Source organism: Ostrea edulis, chromosome 7 (assembly GCF_947568905.1).
Source record: "Ostrea edulis chromosome 7, xbOstEdul1.1, whole genome shotgun sequence".
Taxonomy (NCBI): Eukaryota; Metazoa; Mollusca; class Bivalvia; order Ostreida; family Ostreidae; genus Ostrea; species Ostrea edulis.
The window spans coordinates 83248736-83271588 of NC_079170.1; the positions used below are offsets into that span (position 1 = coordinate 83248736).

The window sequence follows — 22853 nt, forward strand, 5'->3', positions numbered from 1 at the left end:
CAAACAAACTAACTAACTTAAACAGTTATTGATCGGAGGCGGTGATTCAAACTTGCATGGCTGCAATTAAGTATTACCATTCGACAGACATGCTTTATTTAGCACAACACTGTAAAATTGCTTTATGAATGTGAGAATATCTTAGAAGGTGGTTTTTTTGTTTGTTTGTTTGTTTGTTTTTGTTTCCACTGTTCGTTATTGCAATGATCAACTGATTTCATAAACAAAGATGAACATATTTTGCAGCAGAAATAGGCTTTATTAGAACGCAGAGGGTTCTTGTCGTAGAGAAGAATGAAGGTATTTGTAGAGAAGAATGAAGGTGTTTGTAGACACATTTTTGATACCAAGCTCTATTGCAGACTGTTAACGGATATAGAACACTGTATACACCGATCCGAGCCTTGTGCGCTTTTTTCTCGTAAGATCATGACTAGCGGTGTCAAGCACAGCGTATTGTTTATTTGTTTCTCTGTCATGTGATTGTATTTTGTCACGTAGGTGATCGACTTAGTGAGAGAAAAGGGAGTTCAATGGCAAATATTTCTAAATCAATGTCCTTTGATGAAGGACTTTCCCCTGAACTTCTTAAAACGCCAAGGTGAAGATTTTGGGAATATGAAACAGAATCACGATATGATGTGCTATCTGAATATCAACCAATCGACAGACGTCACCATTACATACCTGGCGGTTGTTTCGTTACATGTAGTCAGACAATGAAAGACTATATTAATTTCAAACATTACAGGGATGCAGTTCTTGAAGCATGTCGTGCAATATCCTAAAACTAGAGTTTACAAACATTCTACCAAGAATTGAGAAAGGTTGACTGTCATCACGTGATATATAATCATGACGTCATTGTCAATAGATTCCTGTTAAACCTTTTACTGTATGGCGAAGCATTTGATGGAAAATCTTAATTTTTTGTATCAAAGAGAAAGATTCAGCATATTTGTTCTCTACATCTATTACATATTTCGATTTCCGCCGTGATGATTGTTTTACTGAGAACTGTAAGTGCCTGGGGACTATCTTAACTCAGTTGTGACTTCACTTCTGTTTACAAAACTCGATGTCGTCTGCTACAGAACACGTGAACGAGTTTGCGCTTATGGAATTAGAAGTGAATTTTTTTTTTAATTAATGAAAAGGTTATTGACTGAATATCGTAAAATATCGACGCCCTCGGTCATTGTGCTGAAACGGGTCCCGCAAGCCCAGCCCCCTCTACCGCAAACCAATGTCGAGTAGGCATAACTTCCGATATTCAGTCAATAACCTACAGCTGTAAAAATCGTTTATCTTGTTTATTTACAATTTCTGAAGCAGAGCATTAAGATATTGTAGATAGAAAGCAATGGTGTTCGAAATCTGGTTTTTAATAATTGACAAATTCGCCTTACTGGTAATCATTTTCTTAATCTTTTGTTGATTAATGATTTTGTAATATTGGCAATGTTCCAGGACATAAATACACTTTGCGAGCAGTTAAAGCAATACATGTCCACTACCGATACCCCTGGGTGTCACTACATGCCGATAATGTATATGTAGAAGAGCGGACGAATATTATTTTAAAATTAAAACCAGGCAATGATTGTAATTTCAAAGTAATTTGAAAAAGTAAGGATAACAAACAGTAATCAATCTTACAACTCCTATAAAGAATACAAACTTAAAGGCAGGGTGTAAACCAAGATGTAGTGAATCTGACGAACTCGATTACAAAATATTATCATAGATTATATAGATCTCGCACAATGAAAAATACATATATGATATTCAGTACTTTGTAGCTGATTTAAACAATAAAATGCTTTCTTTGCAAAGAAAGACATTTTATTTTTTATATTTATATTTTTATGCATTGTTTTAAAATATAATGTAGTACTAAAATACCATATGGTTGACCCATTAGTTACTCTAAACGGAACAGCCACTGCACCCTTTGACTTTGATGACGATCCATATTTGGTAATAACTACACATACAGTAATCCGAGATTCCTCTGACTCTTAACCCCGCTTTTATTTTGTGACTTCTGCGGGGGAGAGTCAGAGCGGACTCCATATTGAAAAGTGGGAATTCAGCGACACCAGCTGGTGTCGCTGCTTTACCTACCTCTTACAACTTTATTTCGCGGACCCATCTTCCAAGACGCGAGGATTCAGCTATCGGAAGATTATTCTACAAATACATCATGATTAATACGATGCTATCGCCGTTTAAACGATGGAATTTTGTGTTTACATGTGCTGACGTCATGCGCAAAGAAATCAAATGGCGAGGCGGCGACCTAATTCAAGTGATGCTCCATTTGTCGGTGTTAGGGCCGTTTAAACGGCGATAGCATCGCATTAATCATGATATATTTATAGATTTATCTTCCGTTAACTGAATTCTCACGTCTTGGAAGATAGATCCGCGAAATAAAGTTGTAAGAGGTAGGTAAAGCAGCGACACCAGCTGGTGTCGCTGAATTCCCACTTTTCAATATGGAGTCCGCTCTGACTCTCCCCCGCAGAAGTCACAAAATAAAAGCGGGGTTAAGAGTCAGAGGAATCTCGGATTACACAGACAGGTGGTACTAAAACAAGAGGCCCATGGGCCACATCCCTCACCTGAGTAACCTTGGCTCATATTTTCATAAGATCTTCCCTATATATTCGCATGTAAAACTTTGATCCCTATTGTGACCCTAACCTACTCCCGGGGTTCATGATTTTTTTCAAAATTGAATCTGGATTAGGTCAAGAAGCTTTCATGTGAATGTAAACTTTTCTGGCCCAGTTATTTTTCATCAGAAGATATTTGTATGTAAAATTTTGAACCCCCTTGTGGCCCCATCCTACTCCGGGGGCCATGATTTTTACAAACTTGGATCTGCAATGTATCAGGAAGCTTTCATGTAAATTTCCACTTTCCTGGCCCAGTAGTTTTTGAGAAGAATATATTTAAAGATTTTCCCTATATATTTGTATGCAAAACGTTGTATATAAAACTCTGAACCCCCTTGTGACCCCATCCTACCCCGGGGGCCATGAATTTAACAAACTTAAATCTGAATTAAGTCAAAAGCTTTCATGTAAATATCAGCTTTTCTGGTTCAGTGGTTCTTGAGAAGAAATTTTTTAAAGATTTTTCATATATATTTGAATGTAAAACTTTGATCCCCTATTGTGGCCCCATCCAACCCCCGGGGACCATGATTTTAACAAACTTGAATCTGCACTGTCAGAAAGCGTTTGTGTAAATCTCAGCTTGTCTGGTCCAGTGGTTCTTAAGAAGATTGATTGATGTTTTCCGCCACACTCAACAATTTTTCAGTTATCTGGTGGCGCCCAGTTTTTAATGGTGGAAGAAAGAACCCAGATACAATGTACCTGGGAAGTCTCCACCGACATTCCGAAAGTAAACTGGGAAACTTTCTCACTTACCGGCGCGAGCGGGATTCGAAAAGGTGATAGGCCATGTGATTTTGAGCGCGATGCTCTAACCACTCGGCCACGGAGGTCCCCTTCTTGAGAAGAAGATTTTTAAAGATTTTTCCTATATATTTGTATGTAAAACTTTGATCCCCTATTGTGGGACCATCATACCCCCTGGGGCCATAATTTGAACAAAACCTGCTACTGCATTATGTCAGGAAGCTTTCATGTAAATCTCAGCTTTTCTGGCTCAGTGGTTCTTGAGAAGAAGAGTTTTAAAGATTTATCCTATATATTTGCATGTAAAACTTTGATCCCCTATTGTGGCCCCATTCAACTCCCGGGGACCATGAATTTAACAAACTGGATTCTGCATTATATCAGGAAGCTTTCATGTAAATCTCAGCTTTTTTGGCCCAGTGGTTCTTGAGAAGGAAATTTTTTAAATGACCCCACCCTATTTATGAATTTTTGTGATTATCTCTACTTTGAAAGGGACTGGCCGTTCATTTGAACAAACTTGCACGCACGCCACCTAAGGATGCTTTTGGCCAAGTTTGGTTGAAATTGGCCCAGTGGTTCTGGAAAAGAAGTCGAAAATGTAAAAAGTTTACGGACAGACAGACAGACGACGGGCAACAGGCGGTCATAAAAGCTCACCTGAGGTTTCAGCTCAGGTGAGCTAAAACGGATCGAACTAGTTTGCAACAAACATGCATTCATTATCGCAGATGAAAGCAATGTCAATTTCAATAGAAATATAAGAGAAAAGATTCAGTGAATGTAAATATGCAAATGTAAATAAATGGAATTTATTTCACGACTAAGACAGGATTTCTTTAATATTTTTGGGAGTGCAAAACACGGTCCTGTCTACAAAGCATTGGATTTTCTGTTTGTCATATTTTGCTTTGTGTTTCAAATGTAAAACTTATACGGTACCAATTTTGATGCACCAGATGCGCATTTCGACAAATAATGTCTCTTCAGTGATGCTCAACCGAAATGTTTGAAATCCGAAATAACTATGAAGTTTTAGATCTAAATATAGCCCAAAACAGCGTGCCAAACAAGTGGAGCCAAATTCGTCCAAGGATAAGAGCTATGCATGAGGGAGATAATCCTTCATTTTGAAATGAATTTCTAAATTTTATAACAGCAATTAAATATACATCCGTATTTTCAAGCTAGTAACGAAGTACTTAGCTACTGGGCTGTAGAGACCCTCGGGGACTAACAGTCCACCAGCAGAGGCCTCGACCCAGGGGTCATAATGTAAAACTTGTACGGTACTAATTTTGATGCACCAGATGCGCATTTCGACAAATAATGTCTCTTCAGTGATGTCAAAGGATGTATAGTAATACACAACTGTGACATGACGTCACAATCAATTATTTTCACACTGTGAAATGTTTTTATTAATTTGGTTGATTTAGGAAATGAAACTTACAATGCTTTATTTGATGCATGTATCAAACGAAAAATTGGACGGAAAACTTCATCAATGTAGAAAAAAATTTCAGTCCAATTTTTTGTTTTTACATGCATCAAATAAAGAATTATAAGTTTCATTTCGAGTCATTTAATTATATTTTTCAAATAAAAAACAAATAATTTCTCTCATCAAAACCTTGGATTAACGTTTTTGAAATGGCGCGTAGGAATACCTATACGTAACAATGAAAACAACAACCAAACTGGCTGTGTGTTTGGGTTAGGTAGAGTTACTGTGCAGAATTAAATGGATTATACGCCAAATTAAAGGTGCAATGGTTAAAAGCTGAAATAACGAGATGTTTGTAAAACACATATGCCCCCATGGTGCAAAATTGAAAAGGGTAATACACATATCATTTAATTTATAGTAGTATCATCAATTCAAAATATTGAGCAGACAATATCGTCCTATGTCCAGAGTGGATTGACCATGTGACCTAAAAATCAATAGGGGTCATCTACTCATTATGCTGTACAAGTGTATCAAGTTTGGTGTCAATCAAGCAAATAATCTTTAGAAAATAGGAGACAGTATATTACTATGTCCAGTTCAACCATTGGCCTTTGACCATGTGACCTCAAAATCAATAGGGGTCATCTTCTCCTGAAGATGTAGCAGTGTACTAAGTTTGATGTCTGTCAAGCAAAGGGTTCTCAAGATATTGAGCGGATAGTATATTCCAATGTCAAGTTTTATCCTTGAACATTGACCATGTGTCCTCAAAATCAATAGGTGTCATCTCCTCCTGCAGATGTACTGGTGCACCAAGTTTGATGTCTGTCAAGGAAAGGTTTTCAAGATACTGAATGGACAGTATATTCCTACATATGTATGTCCAGTTTGACCCTTGACCTTTGACCATATTACCTCAAAATCAATAAGGGTTATTTTCTTCCAAAGATATACAAGTGTACCAAGTTTAATGTCTGTCAAGCAAAGGGTTCTCTAGACATTGAATGGTCAGTATATTCCTATGACCAGTTTGACCCTTGACCATAAGACCTCAAAATCGAAAGGGATCATTTACTCCATAGGATGTACCAGTGTGTCAAGTTTGATGTATGTCAAGCGAAGGGTTCTCAAGATATTTAGCGGACATTATATTCATATGTCCAGAGTGGATTGACCCTTGACCTTTGACCTGAAAAACAATAGGGGTCCTGTTCTACTCATAACCAACCCACATATGAAATATCATTATCATCAAGTGAATGGTTCTCAAGATATTGAGCGGACAACATGTAGTCTACCGACCGACCGACCGACAGGTGGAAACCAATATAAATAGAAAGGAAGAGAACAAGTGGTGACTGGATGTATGCGCATTGCATTCGAGACGTTGAATACTGGTTGTATCGTAGGAACTGTGGAATGCGACTCGGCTCAATTTCAATATAAAGTAAAAAGCTTAACACCTCTTCATCTATATTGCCCTCGTTGACTGAGCCCCATATAATGCAGTTCAATTTCATTACTATTTACCAGATCAAAAGTTACTGCTTGCTCCATCATGTTATCGAACTCGTAAACCAGACGATTCTACTTCTACCAGTCAGTGCCCTACGACATCAAGTTGACTATTCTGCCACGTCATCACAAGGCCTATGTGTGTTGTTTCTTCAAATTAATTTGTATTTTACTCACATCCTTGGTTGTGATTATTTTTGGTAACATCAAACACAAAGTCTCAGATAAAAATTAATCTACGAATGTACGATATTTAAACTTGTTTGTAACCAAATACACCGTGGCCGAGTGGTTAGAGCATCGCGCTCAAGTTCGAATCCCGCTCGCGCCGGTAAATGAGAAAGTTTCCCAGTTTACTTTCGGAAGGTCGGTGGTCTCTTCCCAGGTACATTGTAAAAACTGGGCGCCACCAGATAACTGAAAAATTGTTGAGAGTGGCGGAAAACATCAATAATCAATCAATCACATTTCTGAATCACAGTGATGAGGGTTTATAAAACAAAAGTGGAAGTCCATTCAACAATGTAACTAAGCTTTACAAGGTCAACCGCAATAAAAGTGAAACTTCATTTGTGTCTACGTATTAGGTAACCACACATCAAATTTCAGATTCTGAAGCATAGTGGAAAAGTCCCATAAATCTCGTAAAATCACTCAACTATGACGAAACATTGAGTCGATGTGTAACCATACTTGTGCAGTAGTAAATGAAAGAAAGCAAAAGTGAGCAAGCTCACATACCCCACACTCCACCATTGCTTGACAATGCCTCACATAATGAATGGTGATAGCATGCATTACTGTAAGAACAGGACAGATGGGTTCGAATTCTAAGGGACATAACCCCCCCCCCCCGAAAAAAATATTGGATCAGAATTCCCTATAAATATGCACATCTACAGCGTGTTCTTATTAACTAAGTTTCACGAAATTCTCAGATGAGTTGCGCTGACAAGAAAGGAACTGATCAAAAACATTGTACCCTTCCCAACTTTGTTGCGGGGGTATAACTACATTCCAAATTTAATCTTCTGTTTTTAAAAAAAAAGGTATGTTGACAAAAGATTGAAAAATCAAGTGGAACTATTATCGGTACAAAGTACCATTAATTTCGTAAAAGTCATTCAACTGTGACGAAACTTAAAGCATGGTGGAAAAACGTACAAAAAACTAAATTCGGCACGGAAAACTAAATTCGGCACAAGGTCTCATAAACTCGTAAAAATCACCAAACTCGACAAAATTGATTTGTAAACATACAGTAGTAAATAACATACTAGATTTCGGCTTCTTCAATCAACGTATGATAAAATAAAGTGTGGACAAACAATCTGGACAGACTGACTAACAGACAGAGGGACGGACGACACGTACAATGTATAATCCCCCCCCCCCCCCGGGTCTCACGGGTACAGGATTAATAATAAGACGTGTTGTTAGTTCTAGGAATATTACCCGGGCTTTGTCTAAGTAACCTCTCCCATTTATCCGTTTAATTGCGTTTCTAAATCCGATGGCTTTTGTTTTCAGTTACAGACAAAATAAATGCTGATTTTCAATTTCTGAATGAGACGATAACACCCCCATTTCTACACGATGAAAACCACAGTCATAGAAGAACATCAAGAACATATTGCAAATGATTCATACCACGCATCAATTGAAAATTGCGTATCTGATATGTAATCAATGAAAATGTACTAATTAATAGTCACTGTAAGAAAAATAACGAGGTCAAATGAGTATAAGAAAATGTAGTTCAAAAACTGTTGATTTATAATGCACACTCAGGTTTGATATAGAGGTGTGTGCAGATGTTTTATTGTGTTTTCAAAGTAAGATTTGTTTTTGGTGTCAACACAGATCAGAGGGAAAGGATTGGTTCTAACAAGTATTGTAAAGAAAATGTCTGCTGTCGTCTAGCGACACAATTAAACTTCAGAAACAGATAGGAAAGTCCGCGTGAAATTGAAAAAAGACTATCCTTACAGAAATTAATGCCCTAAAAATCAAGTAAATTTCCGATTCAATTGTTCAGGTACAGTCAAAACTTAGGGAGACATGACAGGACAGGAGATGACTTGTTAGTTGTAAGAGCGAAGTCAGGGATTATAAAGATTTGACATTTTTATTGTATTTATCTCACGATTTGACAAAACAATTGACAACATCGCTTCCCGAGCTTCCGCCAAAGCTTCCAGCATACAATCGTCTTTCTTCCTGGCAAGATAGTTTTTTTGTATATTTTCTAACAGCTCTATCAAGTTAACCAAAACCTATAAGATTAAAGTCGTTAACCGGAAGCGGAATGTTCAATTTGAATATCTAATATAGTACTAGGTCGTGGAAGGTCTTACTAAGTGCCATTTTATCCTTCAAAGTTATAAACTAAATAAACAGAGCAATGCTAAACAAAAGGTCCAGTGAGTAACATTTACATTCGCATTATCAACAAAAGTCAGTTTTATACAGACACATTTAGAAGTGTTTTTAAAAACCAACTTATAACATATCATTTTAAACTTGCATTTAATCTGTGATTCGGTATTCATGTATACAGCTATTTAAAACAAAACACCTCAGTTTTAGCAGTACTTTATGCCCTTTTCTATGTATCTATTGTTCTTTGTTTAAGTTTGTTTTTATCGTTTTACATGTCTCCATTAGATAAAGCGCTATATAAATGTACAGTAATAAAACAAAATTAAGGGAAATGTGAAGACGACGAACAGTGACCAATCTCATAAATCCTATAATGGAAAAAGAAAAAAAAAATTAATACATTTCTCTACATGTCATTCTGAAGTATTGAAATATATTACAATCAAAAGTGCTAAGAACAAATACACATGTATCTATGACGAAAAAGAAACTGATTAAGTGATGTATTTCTCAAGCAAATTAATGGTTAGTGTGTTAAACAAAATGGAATTAAAACGATAGTATTACAAGCTATGCATTTTGATGTATAAATGTACATACCCGGTAATTGCATAGATTTTAGATAAATTTGATATACATGTAGATAATGACCTGATAAGAGATGTACTTACCTTCTACTTAGATAAATATGTATGCATATTTTTCTTTGCGTGAATGGTTCGTAGAATGTTCTTGTGCATGTAAACAAAAAATCTTGTATGTGTAGTCCCGTGGGGATCTGAGTTAGAATAGGTTCTCAGCACCCCTTGCTTGTCGTAAGAGGCGACTAAATGGGGAGGTCCTTCGGATGAGACCACAAAACCCGAGGTCCCGTATCACAGCAGGTGTGGCACAGTAAAGATACCCCTGCTCAAAGCAGTGGCGTAGCTTCCATTGAGGCAACCGAGGCAGCTGTCTCGGTAAAAAAAAAAAACACCTTTTACGTTGTTAAAATGTCGATAGACCCCCTGCCTCGGTAATATTCTAACCCAAGCTACGCCTATGCAAAGACCGTAGGCGCTGAGCATAGGCCTAAATTTTGAAGCCCTTCACCGGCAATGGTGGCATGTCCACGTGAGTGGAAGAAAGCGTGACGCTTAACATTATACAATCAATCAATCTTGTGCATGCATCTGAAAGCTCAATTTATCTCGATTTAGTGTTGATCTGTTGGACATTTCTTCAATTTTGACCAAAATTGGTCCTGTTTCTGAAGTCAGAGAAACAAAAATGTAAAATATTTTAGGTTGATCAGAATTCATGGTCTTGGGGATGGGGGAAAATCTGTTCTCCGATGTAATGAATGTAAGATTTTGTAATTTTTGTAGTCGTGAGAGTGATCACCGATTGCTATCTTTACCTTTTCATATTACAGATAAGTTACTCCAATAATTATGCCTCCCCTCTTCCAGAGGGAGACATATTGTTTTTGTACTTTCCGTCCGTCCGTCCGTCTGTCTTAAAAATCTTGTGAACGCTTCTTCTCCTATATGGGTTATCGGATAGACTTGGAACTTTGCACAATGCTTCATTGCCATTTGTAGATGTGCATATTGTCAGGACAGGAGGATCCAATAATCATACTGAGGTTTTCTAAGCATTGATTATAATAAGTATTGGTACACCGGACAGACATTTGGATAAATAGTACGAAGTCTACTGTAAAGAATAATAAAACCTTGTTCTTCAATGTCAGTAAGCTAATACGTATTACTAATGAAAGGTGAAGATAACGAACAGTGATTAATCTCATAACTCCTATAAGCAATACTAAATAGAGTTGGGCAACGAGGGACCCCTGGATATACCAGAGGTGGGATAAGGTGCCTAGGAGGAGTAAGCATCCCCTGTTTATCGGTCACACCCACCGTGAGCCCTATATCTTATAAGGTAAACGGAGTTATCCATAGTAAAAGTCAGTGTGCCAAGAACGACCTAACAATCGGTATGAGACACGTCAGACAGCATTATGAGATTGATCACTGTTCTTTATCTTTACTTTTCGCCCAAGATTCCAAAGTTTAACCTGTCATCCAATGTGTCCCTAGATCGTAGAAATTACTTTTCCGAAGCATTTTTATTCTGTGTAGGGATTATGAGATTTATTAATGTACGTTACTTTCACTCTTTCATCAAGGGTTTGGCTACTATTTCATTTTTTTTCTTAAAAAATTGAATACTTTAAAAGTAGTTCTTCCTTGAAAGGTCTCTCAAGAAACACACTTATGAACTTTAAATAATTATGTAATGTACAGTAATTAGTTTTCACGATGGCTTGTTGTAAATTTTAATTCCAAGCGTCATGCTTTGGGATCAGATCAGGTACTAGTATATGAATCACTAAGTAATCAAAGCATCTCTAAGAGTACGATTTTCTTATATAAATAGACCAGCTACAGAGATAGGTCGTCTCTATTTGGGTCACTGTCCTTGATACAATTTCCTCCTGACCTACAGTGTATGTTAGCACTGTGTGGTTAATCATTCTGGATAGCTTAAGAAAATGAGTCATTTGACATAGCTCTGACTCTACTCGGGTATCCAAAACCAATTATTTCCTGTTTCTCCTTATCATATTAACCCTTGACGTATTACTTAATTCACAATATTTCGTGACAAATAAAAAAAAATTGCTGAGGCAAATACAGCACTTCGAAATGTTAATGGTTTCCAGTGAATTTGGTTACATATTACGGAAGACAGAGGGTTGGGTAGCGGGTATGACCGGTTACTAGGTAATGTCTACTTCTTCTGAGCAGATAATCCCACCTCTGATGATCACAGGGGCCTGCGTGTGCCCTGTTCTCAATTTTGTATTCTTTTTAGGATTGATGATATCGACCACTGTTCGTTTCTTTATCTTTTTCATTGTATATAATGTTAATAAACCGAATCCATTGACCTTCCATCTACTGAGGAACGGTTGATGACAATCTGGCTTGATTCATATAACACTATACAGAGTACTGGTAAATGCAGCGTACCCCACTTGTGATATACACAATCTTATATACTTGTTCATTCTTCTTTCTGTAGAATGAATGGTCAAAATATGTTTTAGAACGCTGGGTTTTCAAATGATATTTTAACTGATATTTATGAAACGATGTAGTTACCCGAGACGACTTACATGTACAAGGACAGTATGAAGAAAGGGAGACAATACATACAAATGGATAAAAGAAAGTTTTTCATTGTGTCCAATGTCACAAACTCAAATTCTGAATTCATATTGGATTTCGATTGTAAACCTGCCATTCACTTTCTTTGAAAAAGAATACGTTTTTAATTAAATTTTATTCATTATTTTTTTTTTCATCTTTAACAGACACCTGTGACGAGGGAAATGGCAGAACTTGCGGTAAGTTCTTAAGGTGTGACATTATTACATATGTAGCATGTGTGTGGTGTTTACCAGGGTTAAGTTTCACTAAACCCTTTTAGTTCAATATTTCATAGTAAATATAAGTTGCGAAGAGAATTCGTTTTATGAAACGTTTTTAATTAAGTTACGTTAAAAACTCATCATAGCATTATGACAGCCTACTATGGACTGTCCCAAGTTACAATATTTCTCTTAAGTTGAATTCTTTTATCTAAATAGAAATGGTTTCCCTCATGTTGTTTCAGGATATTGTCTGAGAAAATGAAGACAACCGTTCTCGTCATCATCGAAGTTTAACTACTTATGAACACATTTAATATTTAGTAAACCGGGAACATCGTATCTTAAGTTACTCTACGTCGTCATAATGGCCGACTTCCTTTAAAAATATGGTGGAAAAAATCAATATCAGCAATATTTGACTTTTCCTTTTCAATTCAACAACTTTAAAAAAAATTCAGATCATCTACTAAAACTGTATTGTTTGATAAAATAAAGTAAATTTGAAAATTTTCAACCTCAAATTAATATCATTGTTGTAAATATCCTCCACTTTTCATCTACATCAAATTTCTCTGGTGTAGCATACCTCCTTAAGTCATACATGTACTATTTCTAGTAAGTTAAGAAGCCTAGTAAAACTTACGCCAAAACTTTACAACGAAATTTGTAATATGCAAGATATGATTCGTGGAATTCAATGATCTTATATATCGCAGTAGTATCAAACTATCATTTAAACATATTCACAAGATGAAATTATGCCGTTCAGTCGACTGAACATTTCGTGAAAGTTCTGGAAGATGACAGGATGACAGAGCTCTGCCATTCATCCACCTTAATGTAATTATTCAGCCATATCTCAGTTGACGGAATGGCGTAGTTTCATCTTGTGATTTATCTTATTAACAATTTTATTTTTCATTTTGTAGATTGCAGGAAATCCTGTAACAAGCCTGGAATTGGTGTCGGTGTATTGGACAACTCAACATGCGTTTGTCAATGCACCTACGGCAAAGGACCGAATTGTGACGGTACAAACAAAATTTATTTTCACACCCACACAAAAAAAAACAACGTTATCTCTTTTTTCTATGCCAGGTTTCTCATGAATCCTTTCGTTTGTTTCTTTATTTCATTTCTTTTCACAAAAGTGAACTAAACTCTCCGTGTAATACAGAAAAAAAATATGATTTCATATGATTGCAAACGAAAATTCTCTTTATCGGAGTATATTGAATGGACGGTTGAACAACAGAAACTATTGATATTTAGAGCGGATACGCATGGATGATACCTTTAAAAACGGATGGGGCATCCGTGTCACGAAATGCATTGGCGCAAAAACAAAACCCTCTTTGCTGCGGCTCTGAGCGTCATGCACAGACTAAATTTGAACTCTTCACTTTAATACAGAAGAAAACAACTCAACATGGAAAAGAAATAATGCAAACAAACAAAAAAAAACACAAAAAAAAAAACAAACAAACAAAAAACAAAACAAAAACCTCGCAAAAATGAAATGCCTTAAAATTTGGAAACATTACTGCTGATTCCTCAAACAACTCTTGACAATTTCCTACGTAGAAATAATGTTATAATGATTATTTTTTCTTGAACAGGGTAAGATGAAGACAGAAAAAAAATTGATTAATATTTCTCTACAGTCCATCTCTGCCCTAAAAGTACCGATATTTAATGGCTGTATTTATCAATCCCACGTGTCTAATGATGAGCTATTGTCATTCTTTATTTCCTGTTGATGATGACTATAAGATATTCTTTGGTGAATCAGAGCTTTAATTGGATCCTTTATCAACTAGAGAATTCAATAGAAGAATATTTAATATCTCTTAGGAGACATTTTCGAAATTCCTCTGCGGAATACATGCACACGATTTGGTTCAACTGTGTGGGATGTTTCTTTAAAATATAAGAGTTCAAAACACGTAATTGTTTTAATTGGGAGCTTGAGATGTTATCCGCTTATAGAATATATTAGCTTTTATTATACAACCAATTATTATAATACCAATCGGGGGACCAGGGGATACTACGAGGGGAAGAAAAAAAATTCAAGGTGTTTAGTCTTTTCTTGTAGTCCTTCATTTTGATATAAATAAAACACAGCCACGAAAATGTCAAAAAACGTTTGAAATATCATAACGTCCACGTCTCTTACTTAATTAATTGAACTAGCGTATGTTCCATTTTATTTTCATTTTGAAACATATTGTGCAGATTCTCCAGATTTAGTGTAAGCAAAATATTATAACAATATTACAACTGGTAAGATGAGAATTCATAAGTCTGATAATGTAGTCAGGTTATAACTTCAGCACGACTCCGTTGGCACACTGGCATCGTATATCACTCACAATTGATAAGCACTATGAGTTTTAAAGAGAGAAAAATGCATAGTATTTGATCATATAGTAATGTATGAAAGGTCAAGATAACGAACAGTGATCAATATCATAACTCCTTTCATACAATAGTGTATGAAAACGCATTTTTGTTTGCGATTTGCCCAGTTAAACTTTATTTCGTTATAATCTTATGTAGAAGACTGCGTGAACCCTCAGATGTATGAGAGTTGGGATATTTGTGAGATGGTAACGAAGAACGACTGTGCGTCCGAGGATCACATGATACTGAAAGAGTATTGCCCGGCCACATGCGACTGCAGTAAGTAAATGGTTGATCGATATACTCACCCATCCCTCATCCTTCTCTCCATCCATTCACCCACACATGTAATCAAAATGAACAAAAATAATTTTAGAAGCGGGTACACAAATTGAACATACAATAAGAGTACATTTTATGTTCTTGTTTTTCAGCTAGACACCCAATGGCGGAAACTGGGGGACAAGCAAGTCATGTGAATTAAAGCAAAATGGTTATTTGTTCATAGATTCGTCTTCAGATTATTCGGAACTCTTTTTGAAGACCCCATAGAGCAAGCCTATAACATACAATGTTGTCGCGTTAAGGTATTAATTTACCGAGGACAAATGCGCAAAATAAAGATTAAGTGCGCAAGAATGATATTTTTATTCCTTTCCTGTATATTTTCCCAATAAAAGTTTCTCTCATAAGCAAAGCTTTAAAGCTGTTTGTAATTACTGGAGAGTGCATCGGATCAGCACGTTGCTTTTTTATCTATCCTGAGGTGAATCTAGTGTACATATCTGTGGTGCATGTCTTTCCACGTGATATTTTCTACAATGAACAGCTTAATACAGGTGCCAAACTGTTCATAATCTAAATAAAGATCGATTTGTAAATTTAGATATATTTGGGAATGTTTACTCTTCTTAGACACCTGGTTTGCTCCCTGGTGAATCCAGGGGCCTTATTTGCTCTACTCTCTATTTTGAATTCTTTAAATGTTTGATGAAATTGGTCAATGTTCGGTATCTTTAATTTTTAATCTTTAACTTTTAATGTGAATTTTTAACCCTGGGTCGAGGTCTTTGCTGGTGGACTGCTAGTCCCCGAGGGTCTCTACAGCACACTAGCTAAGTACTTCGTTACTAGCTTGAAAATACGGATGTTTATTTAATTGCTGGGGTATAATTTAGAAATTCATTTCAAAATAAGGATTGTCTCCCTCACGCATACAGTGTAGCTCTTATACTTGGACGAATTTGGTTCCATTTTTTTTGGCACTCTTGTTTTCCTTTTGCTCTTACAAGTTTATTGTGATTTCGCATTTCCAAAATTTCGGCTTGAGCATCACTGAAGAGACATTGTTTGTCGAAAGGCGCATCTGGTGTACCAAAATTGGTACCGTATAAGTTCTACAGTATAAAGATATCTGTAAAAAGAAAAGTCAGTTGTTATAAGTTCCTGTGGTACCTATGGAAGTATCCATCGAAATCAGGGATCGTGTGGGTAATGATAATCAGTGACTCCTCATACCATTAATCAATCTTGCGACCTTGTATTGAGAGGTCGTCAGTACCACCTTTCTTGTCGCAAGAGACGACTAAATGGGGCGGTCCTTCGGATGAGACCGCAAAAACCGAGGTCCCGTGTCACATCAGGTGTACGATAAAGATCCCTCCCTGGTCAATGGCCATAAGCGCCGAGCATATGCCTAAATTTTGCAGCCCTTCACCGGCAGTGGTGACGTCTCCATATGAATGAAATATTCTCGAGAGGGACGTTAAACAATATTCAATCAACCAAGAGACAGTGTTGTGAACATATGATAGCAAATGAAACTTACCAACATACTAAATATCAAGGGCATATGTCAAAAGACAAACAACCTGTGGTCCGGACAAGAAATTCTATCATTTGAACTTTACATAAATGGTCAAAGGAAAAGACAATCAAAATGGCACACGACACAGCCTTATCATGGTATACTCACATACCGAACATCAAAAGTCCTTCGTTTAAGACAAAATATTATGGTTCGGACATAACAAATGGCCAAAAAAATCTATCATTTGACATTTACATAAAAGGTCAAGGTCATAAAAACGGCAAACAACATTCCTCATGGTATTCTAACATACCAAATATTAAAGGCCTATGTCAAAAGACAAAAACCGTTATGGTTCGGACAACAAAAACGCCTCTAAAATTCTATTATTTGACCTTGCATAAAAAAATCAAAGGTCGTGACATTCTGTCTTAAAATGGTATACCTTCATGTCAAATCTCCATATGAGTGAAATACTCTCGAGAGGGACGTTTAACAGTATTTATTTAATCAATCTATCAAATATCAAAGGCTAAAGTCAAAAGACAAAAATGTCATAGTCCGGACAAAAAAGCCCAAAATTTCTACTATTTGACCTTTACATAGGTCAAGGTCCAAGGTGATCAGAAATGGTACATGACAGGCAGTCTTATAATGGTATACCCACATACCAACTAACAAAGGCCTATGTCAAAAGACAAAAAAGTTATGGTCTGGATAAACTTTGTATGAGAAGAAGAATTCACACTTAAACAATACGTCCCCCATCTGGGAGGGGAAGACATAATAAGTTACCAATGTTATAAAAGAGCAAATTTTGATTTGGGTTGTCTAATGTGAGTGTTATCGACTAAATACATTAAACACGATTTGTTGCAATTGCTCATCAACAACTGGTGGTGGATTATCGATGGTGGATACGAGTACACTGTCATGATTGTCCATGTTAATGAAGACTATACACAGCCAAAATTGGTACCGTATAAGTTTTACATTATGACCCCTGGGTCGAGGCCTCTGCTAGTGGACTGTTAGTCCCCGAGGGTCTCTACAGCCCAGTAGCTAAGTACTTCGTTACTAGCTTGAAAATACGGATGTATATTTAATTGCTGTTATAAAATTCAGAAATTCATTTCAAAATTAAGGATTATCTCCCTCATGCATAGCTCTTATCCTTGGACGAATTTGGCTCCACTTTTTTTGGCACGCTGTTTTTGGCTATTAAATATAGCTAAAACTGACATATTATAAAACTTCATAGTTATTTCGGATTTCAAAAATTTCGGCTTGAGCATCACTGAAGAGACATTATTTGTCGAAATTCGCATCTGGTGCATCAAAATTGGTACCGTATAAGTTTTACACCATGTCATCTTTAGCTTTACTTGTTTAGCTTTACTTGTTTGTTTTACATGTCCACTATGAATTTCAGGGTTTGAAAGTTTCTTGTTTCTAACTTTCGTCAAAAAGCATATCTGTTTAAATGAATGGCTGATTTATGCCAGGCTGAAATATATATCATACGAGACTAACCTTATATTTTGCGCAAAATAGCGGAGGTGGTGATAATTAGAACCTGGCAATATTAAAAAAAAAACCGGTCAATATGCTTATGTAAACATGTTTTTTTTTCGTTATTAGATACGGAGTGCATTAACTTTGCGTTAGAAGCATTTGTTATAATAGATTGTTGTTGCAAATAACAGGCAATTTGTACAGGATATAAGCTGAGGCATTATGAGATAATATCGTTGGCATTCAAACAAATCTGCACCTTTGTAATAAAGATACTCAAAAGGATTAAGCTAATACAGTATACGAGAACATTTGTTCCCAATATAATTTGGTAAAACATATGAGGTTTTGCATCGAGTTAGGCCAACAGATATTGACAGTTTGCGCTTTTGGGGGTACTGCTGGTACAGTGTAAATTTATCATTACGAATTGACGTTGAAACGGAAGATAGCAGGTAAAAGGGACAGTCGCCTTCCCAACTAAAAAATCTCCTGAACCAGTGATTCCGGCCCTCTATATTTATAGGTTCAATCTTATATTTGGTTGTTTATCATTCAAATTATATATCTTAGTAACAATAAAAATGGTAAAAAAAAAAAAGTATCTGCGGTTTTAATATCATTGGTTGATTGTATCTTGCTTAACGTCTCGCTCGAGAATTTTTCACTCATATGGAGACGTCACCAAGACCGGTGAAGGGCTTCAAATTTAGACCTATGATCAGCGCTTACGGTAATTTAGCAGTGGGGGTTCTTTAGCGTGCCACACCTACTGTGACACGGGTCATCCGTTTTTAAGAATGACACGGTGACATTCACACCTGATACCGAGCGTTTGGCGATGGAACTGTCACTACCTGTTTTAACGACTTAGGTTTGTCGTGGCCGGCATTCAAACCCCGGCCTTCCGCATGCGGGGCGAACGCTCTAACCTCTCGGCCACCGCGGCGATTTTAATTTTTTTCCCCCATCAATTAACACATATACCTGTTATCAAGGTAATAAAATTGCAATTTAATTCCTTAAACAGTATTATCAAAATGTCACAAAAACTGGTTAAAACAATATAATAGTATTTATAACAATTTCATGAAACTGTTTCTTTAAAAAAATATGCAAAATGTTTGTGAATAATAAAGTAAATCTATCGCATAATGGACTTGATAAATAATTAAATGAAAACAGAGTTATTGCCCTTGGATTCAATGTTTTAAAACATAATTAATTATTCACCTATTACTTAAGACTTTTGAAATATTTTATGTTTAAGGTAACTCCATACTCGTGGTTTTATCTGATACAAGTTTGAAAAGTGTATTTATTTTCATTCTTTAGAGTTAAAACTAACAAATTATCAAATAAAATACATAGGTCATCAAACTTTTTAAGATGCGAGACGTGCATAAACAGAATCATATATCACCGTCAGAAAATAACAATTTTCCTTAAACAGCATTATCAAAATTTCTTATCAACTGGTTATGACGATATAATAGCATTCATAACAATTTCATGAAACTGTATCTTCACAAAAACATACAAAATGTCTGCAAAAAATAAAGGAAATCAATCGCATAATAAACTTGATAAAGAAATCATTAAAACAGAGTTATTGCCCTTGGATTCAATATCTTAAAACGTATCATTGATTATTCATCTATAACTTAAGACTTTTGAAATAGTTTATCCTAACAAGATTTTTTACAATACCTATCAGAAAAGACTCCAACAATATTTATTCCTATTATGCATAAATCTAAATAAATTATTGATTTTGCAAAATCTGATGACATCACAGGAGGGTGGAATTACTTTAACACGATTTCTACATTATAGCTATTGAAAAAGACTCCAACAAACTTTCTGTTCTTGTCAAAAGATACAGCATGTATTCAAAAACTTCTACATGGGAAGAAAAAAATCTCTTGCTGTGGCCTTCAACTCGATTGATTGATTACTGTTTAAAGTCCCCCTTGATAATTTTTCACTCATATGGAGACGATACCATTGCCGTTAAGGGTTGTAAAATTTAGGCCTATGCTCGGCACTTACATGTACGACCTTTGAGCAAGAACGGTTTACATTCCGCACCTGCTGTGATACGCGGCCTTACTTTTCGCCTCTTACAGTTACGACAAGCAAGGTGGTACTAAAGGGTACTGATGACTTATTCTTACATGGATCCCCACGGGACTAATGTTAGTCAAATTACAAACCTATAATTACCATGTCACAAGAATCCATGCCGTTATGCAGATGTTCATTAGTGAGACGAAACGAGGAATATTTGATGCAATAGAGAGAAACTCTATTGTCACATGATCGTAACAGTCACGTGATCCGATTTTTGTACATTTGAAAGTTTCTGCAATAAAATCGTTTCGTCGCAAGTAAAAGTTGCCTTGCGAAGTAATGAGAGAGGTAAAGCGTAGTGAGATTTATTTGAAAATGCTGGAAATATTAAAATTCCTTAAATGTTAGACATCAACAAATTCGAAGGTTTTTCACAAACAGTGATCGATTATAACAGCATCAAAATAAATCGTACCTCTCCTAAGCACGATTACTCCTGCTAGTATTACAATATAATGGTAGAAATGAATAAGAAACTGTATAGAGAATCTCTGAGAGATTCTATGTATTAAATAGCAGACGATAAAAAAATATTTTCTTAGCCCCGAGAATGTTAAATATACAGGAAAATTACACAAAATATGGTTATCCGCTTAATGAAAATGCAAGTCTCAGAGCTAATTAATCGTAATGACAGATGAAATAAATTGATAGTGTAAAGGATCAGTTTACATGATATAACTTACTTAAAATCAGTGTTCGATAATTCGAAATGCTGTATAGGCACAGTACAGGTATTCTAGCATGAAAAGTGGCATGTTATGTATTCAAACTTTGCTATCTATTCTAAATTTTTTCCTTTAATATCAACTCTTCGTTATCCCCACGTTTCATATTGGCTATGGAGGGAAAACAATAAAAAAAAAATCACGTTCATACATGAATGTCCTACAATGGTTCCTACTGCGAATCACCATTTTGTTCTTATTTGGCATTGAATAGAATTCTTGTCATTAATTCTCTCTCTCTGGCATTTATCTCAAATTACCCTTATATTACGATGATGTTTTTAGGCTGATAATGAATTATTGTTATTCAGTCTCCCCTTGGCAAACGTAAGCATTGTTTACCATACCTTAAAGTATAGCAAAAACTTTGTCAAACAATAATCATCTATTTTATAACGTAACGCTGTTTAAAAAAGGAAATTCCTTTGTCATATTTACATATAAAAACAAGAAAAAGAACGGGGAAAAATGAGTACCTGAAATTCTAACTGCCATAAACTTTCTTCTGGAATATGAGAAATATAGCCCATTTCACCTCTACCTTCGCATAGTCTGCGTGAATTTGACCTTTAATGCAAATGGGTGGTATGTATCAATCTGATGAATGCTAACATTAAGACTACAATGACTTATCTTCGCTGATTCCACATTACATTATTTTGTTTTACGCTAAATAAGGCATCTTGTGTTTAAAACTTGTACAATAGAAATAATAAAAATAAAATTACAATTTAGGTACATAGATAAAAACAAGTCATTGTTAGTGCAAAAAATGTTCATTGATTTCTGTGAAATTCATATTGTTTCATGTAAAACAGTCAATACAACGAGATCCCATGGGGATCCGCGTTAGAAAAGGTAGTCAATACCCCTTGCTTGTCGAACATAAATTAGCGGTCTTCTGGACCAGACCGCAAAAACTGCGGCCCCTTGTCAAAACAGGTGGCCGTTTCACTAAACGATCGTAGATCGTAAACGTAGACTTAAATGTGAACGTAGCACGTAAGACCGTTTCACTAAAAGTTACGATTTGCGATTTACGATCAATATTGATCGTAACCCTACGAGTGGTCTAGGGCTATCGTAAGTGCTCCTACATGCACGTAAATGAGCAATATGGCCGCCATGCTGGCCCGCCTGAGATCATTTCGTGGTAGTATTTAGCCTACCTGACTGAGTTTGTTTATACTTTGTAGGAAGAAAACAATCACAATGACTTGCAGTCTGCTTTTGCACAAAAATATTGTACAGTCCGAGCCCGAATCTTAAATCAACATTAGAGTTGTCCTTCTTTGTTACGCACAACCACAGAAATGCCAGTCTCACAGAGGTCAAGCCCGTTTTGGGCCCGGGCTCTGTGATACCACAGATATAGTAAATTCATTGTGTTACAGAGTTCGGGTCCAAAACGGGCCTAGCCCCTGTGACCAGTCTGCTGAAGTAAATGTAAAGGCAATGAATTCATATTTTAAAAAGTGAGGAGGGGGGTGTGTAGTCCATATATCAAACTTTGCATGTAATGATAACGAGAACAGTTGCTAGAAAAGTAATATGGGGAGGGGGGTTATTGCTGCATGTGCCTGCATCACCGTTAGTGTATATGTATATTTAACATTAGGCAGAATTCAAGTAATTCTCATAGACATGTTCAGAAATTAAGTTTTTTTTAGAATCAGTTCATATAAACCCAAGACGTTGCGATTCGATGGACTCGGTTATTATTTTCTCGTCAGATCAATACATTTGATGCAACTGACTAACTACATAATACATGAACATTCGAATGATAAACATTACAAATTTTAAGGAAAATATGATAACATGATTTGGTAATGGGAGAGGGGTTAAAATCCCAATTTTGCAAGTGGAACGTTTCTGTAGTTTTATGAAGGTCGTTAGAAATTAAACATACAAACCTAGACCTATATGTATATACAGAAAAGGGATGGGTCATTATCGGATCCTTGGGGTTCCGAACCCTTGTTATAAAGTGCAATCCCGTGGGGATCCAGGATAGAATAGGTCCTCAGTACCTCTTGCTTGTCGTAAG

At 36.1% G+C, this 22853-nt stretch overlaps 1 protein-coding gene across 1 annotated transcript in view; it reads left to right on the plus strand.

The window, feature by feature from the left end:
- The window catches only part of LOC125657023 (GLIPR1-like protein 1), a 42779-nt gene extending 27480 nt beyond the window's left edge, over positions 1-15299 (plus strand). Inside the window, exons 6-9 of the mRNA XM_048887650.2 lie at positions 12152-12184; positions 13141-13242; positions 14774-14896; positions 15052-15299. Coding sequence (XP_048743607.2) covers positions 12152-12184; positions 13141-13242; positions 14774-14896; positions 15052-15101 — 308 coding nt within the window. The 3' untranslated portion in view covers positions 15102-15299. The remainder of the gene's footprint in view (positions 1-12151; positions 12185-13140; positions 13243-14773; positions 14897-15051) is intronic.
- The last annotated feature ends 7554 nt before the right edge of the window (positions 15300-22853 follow it).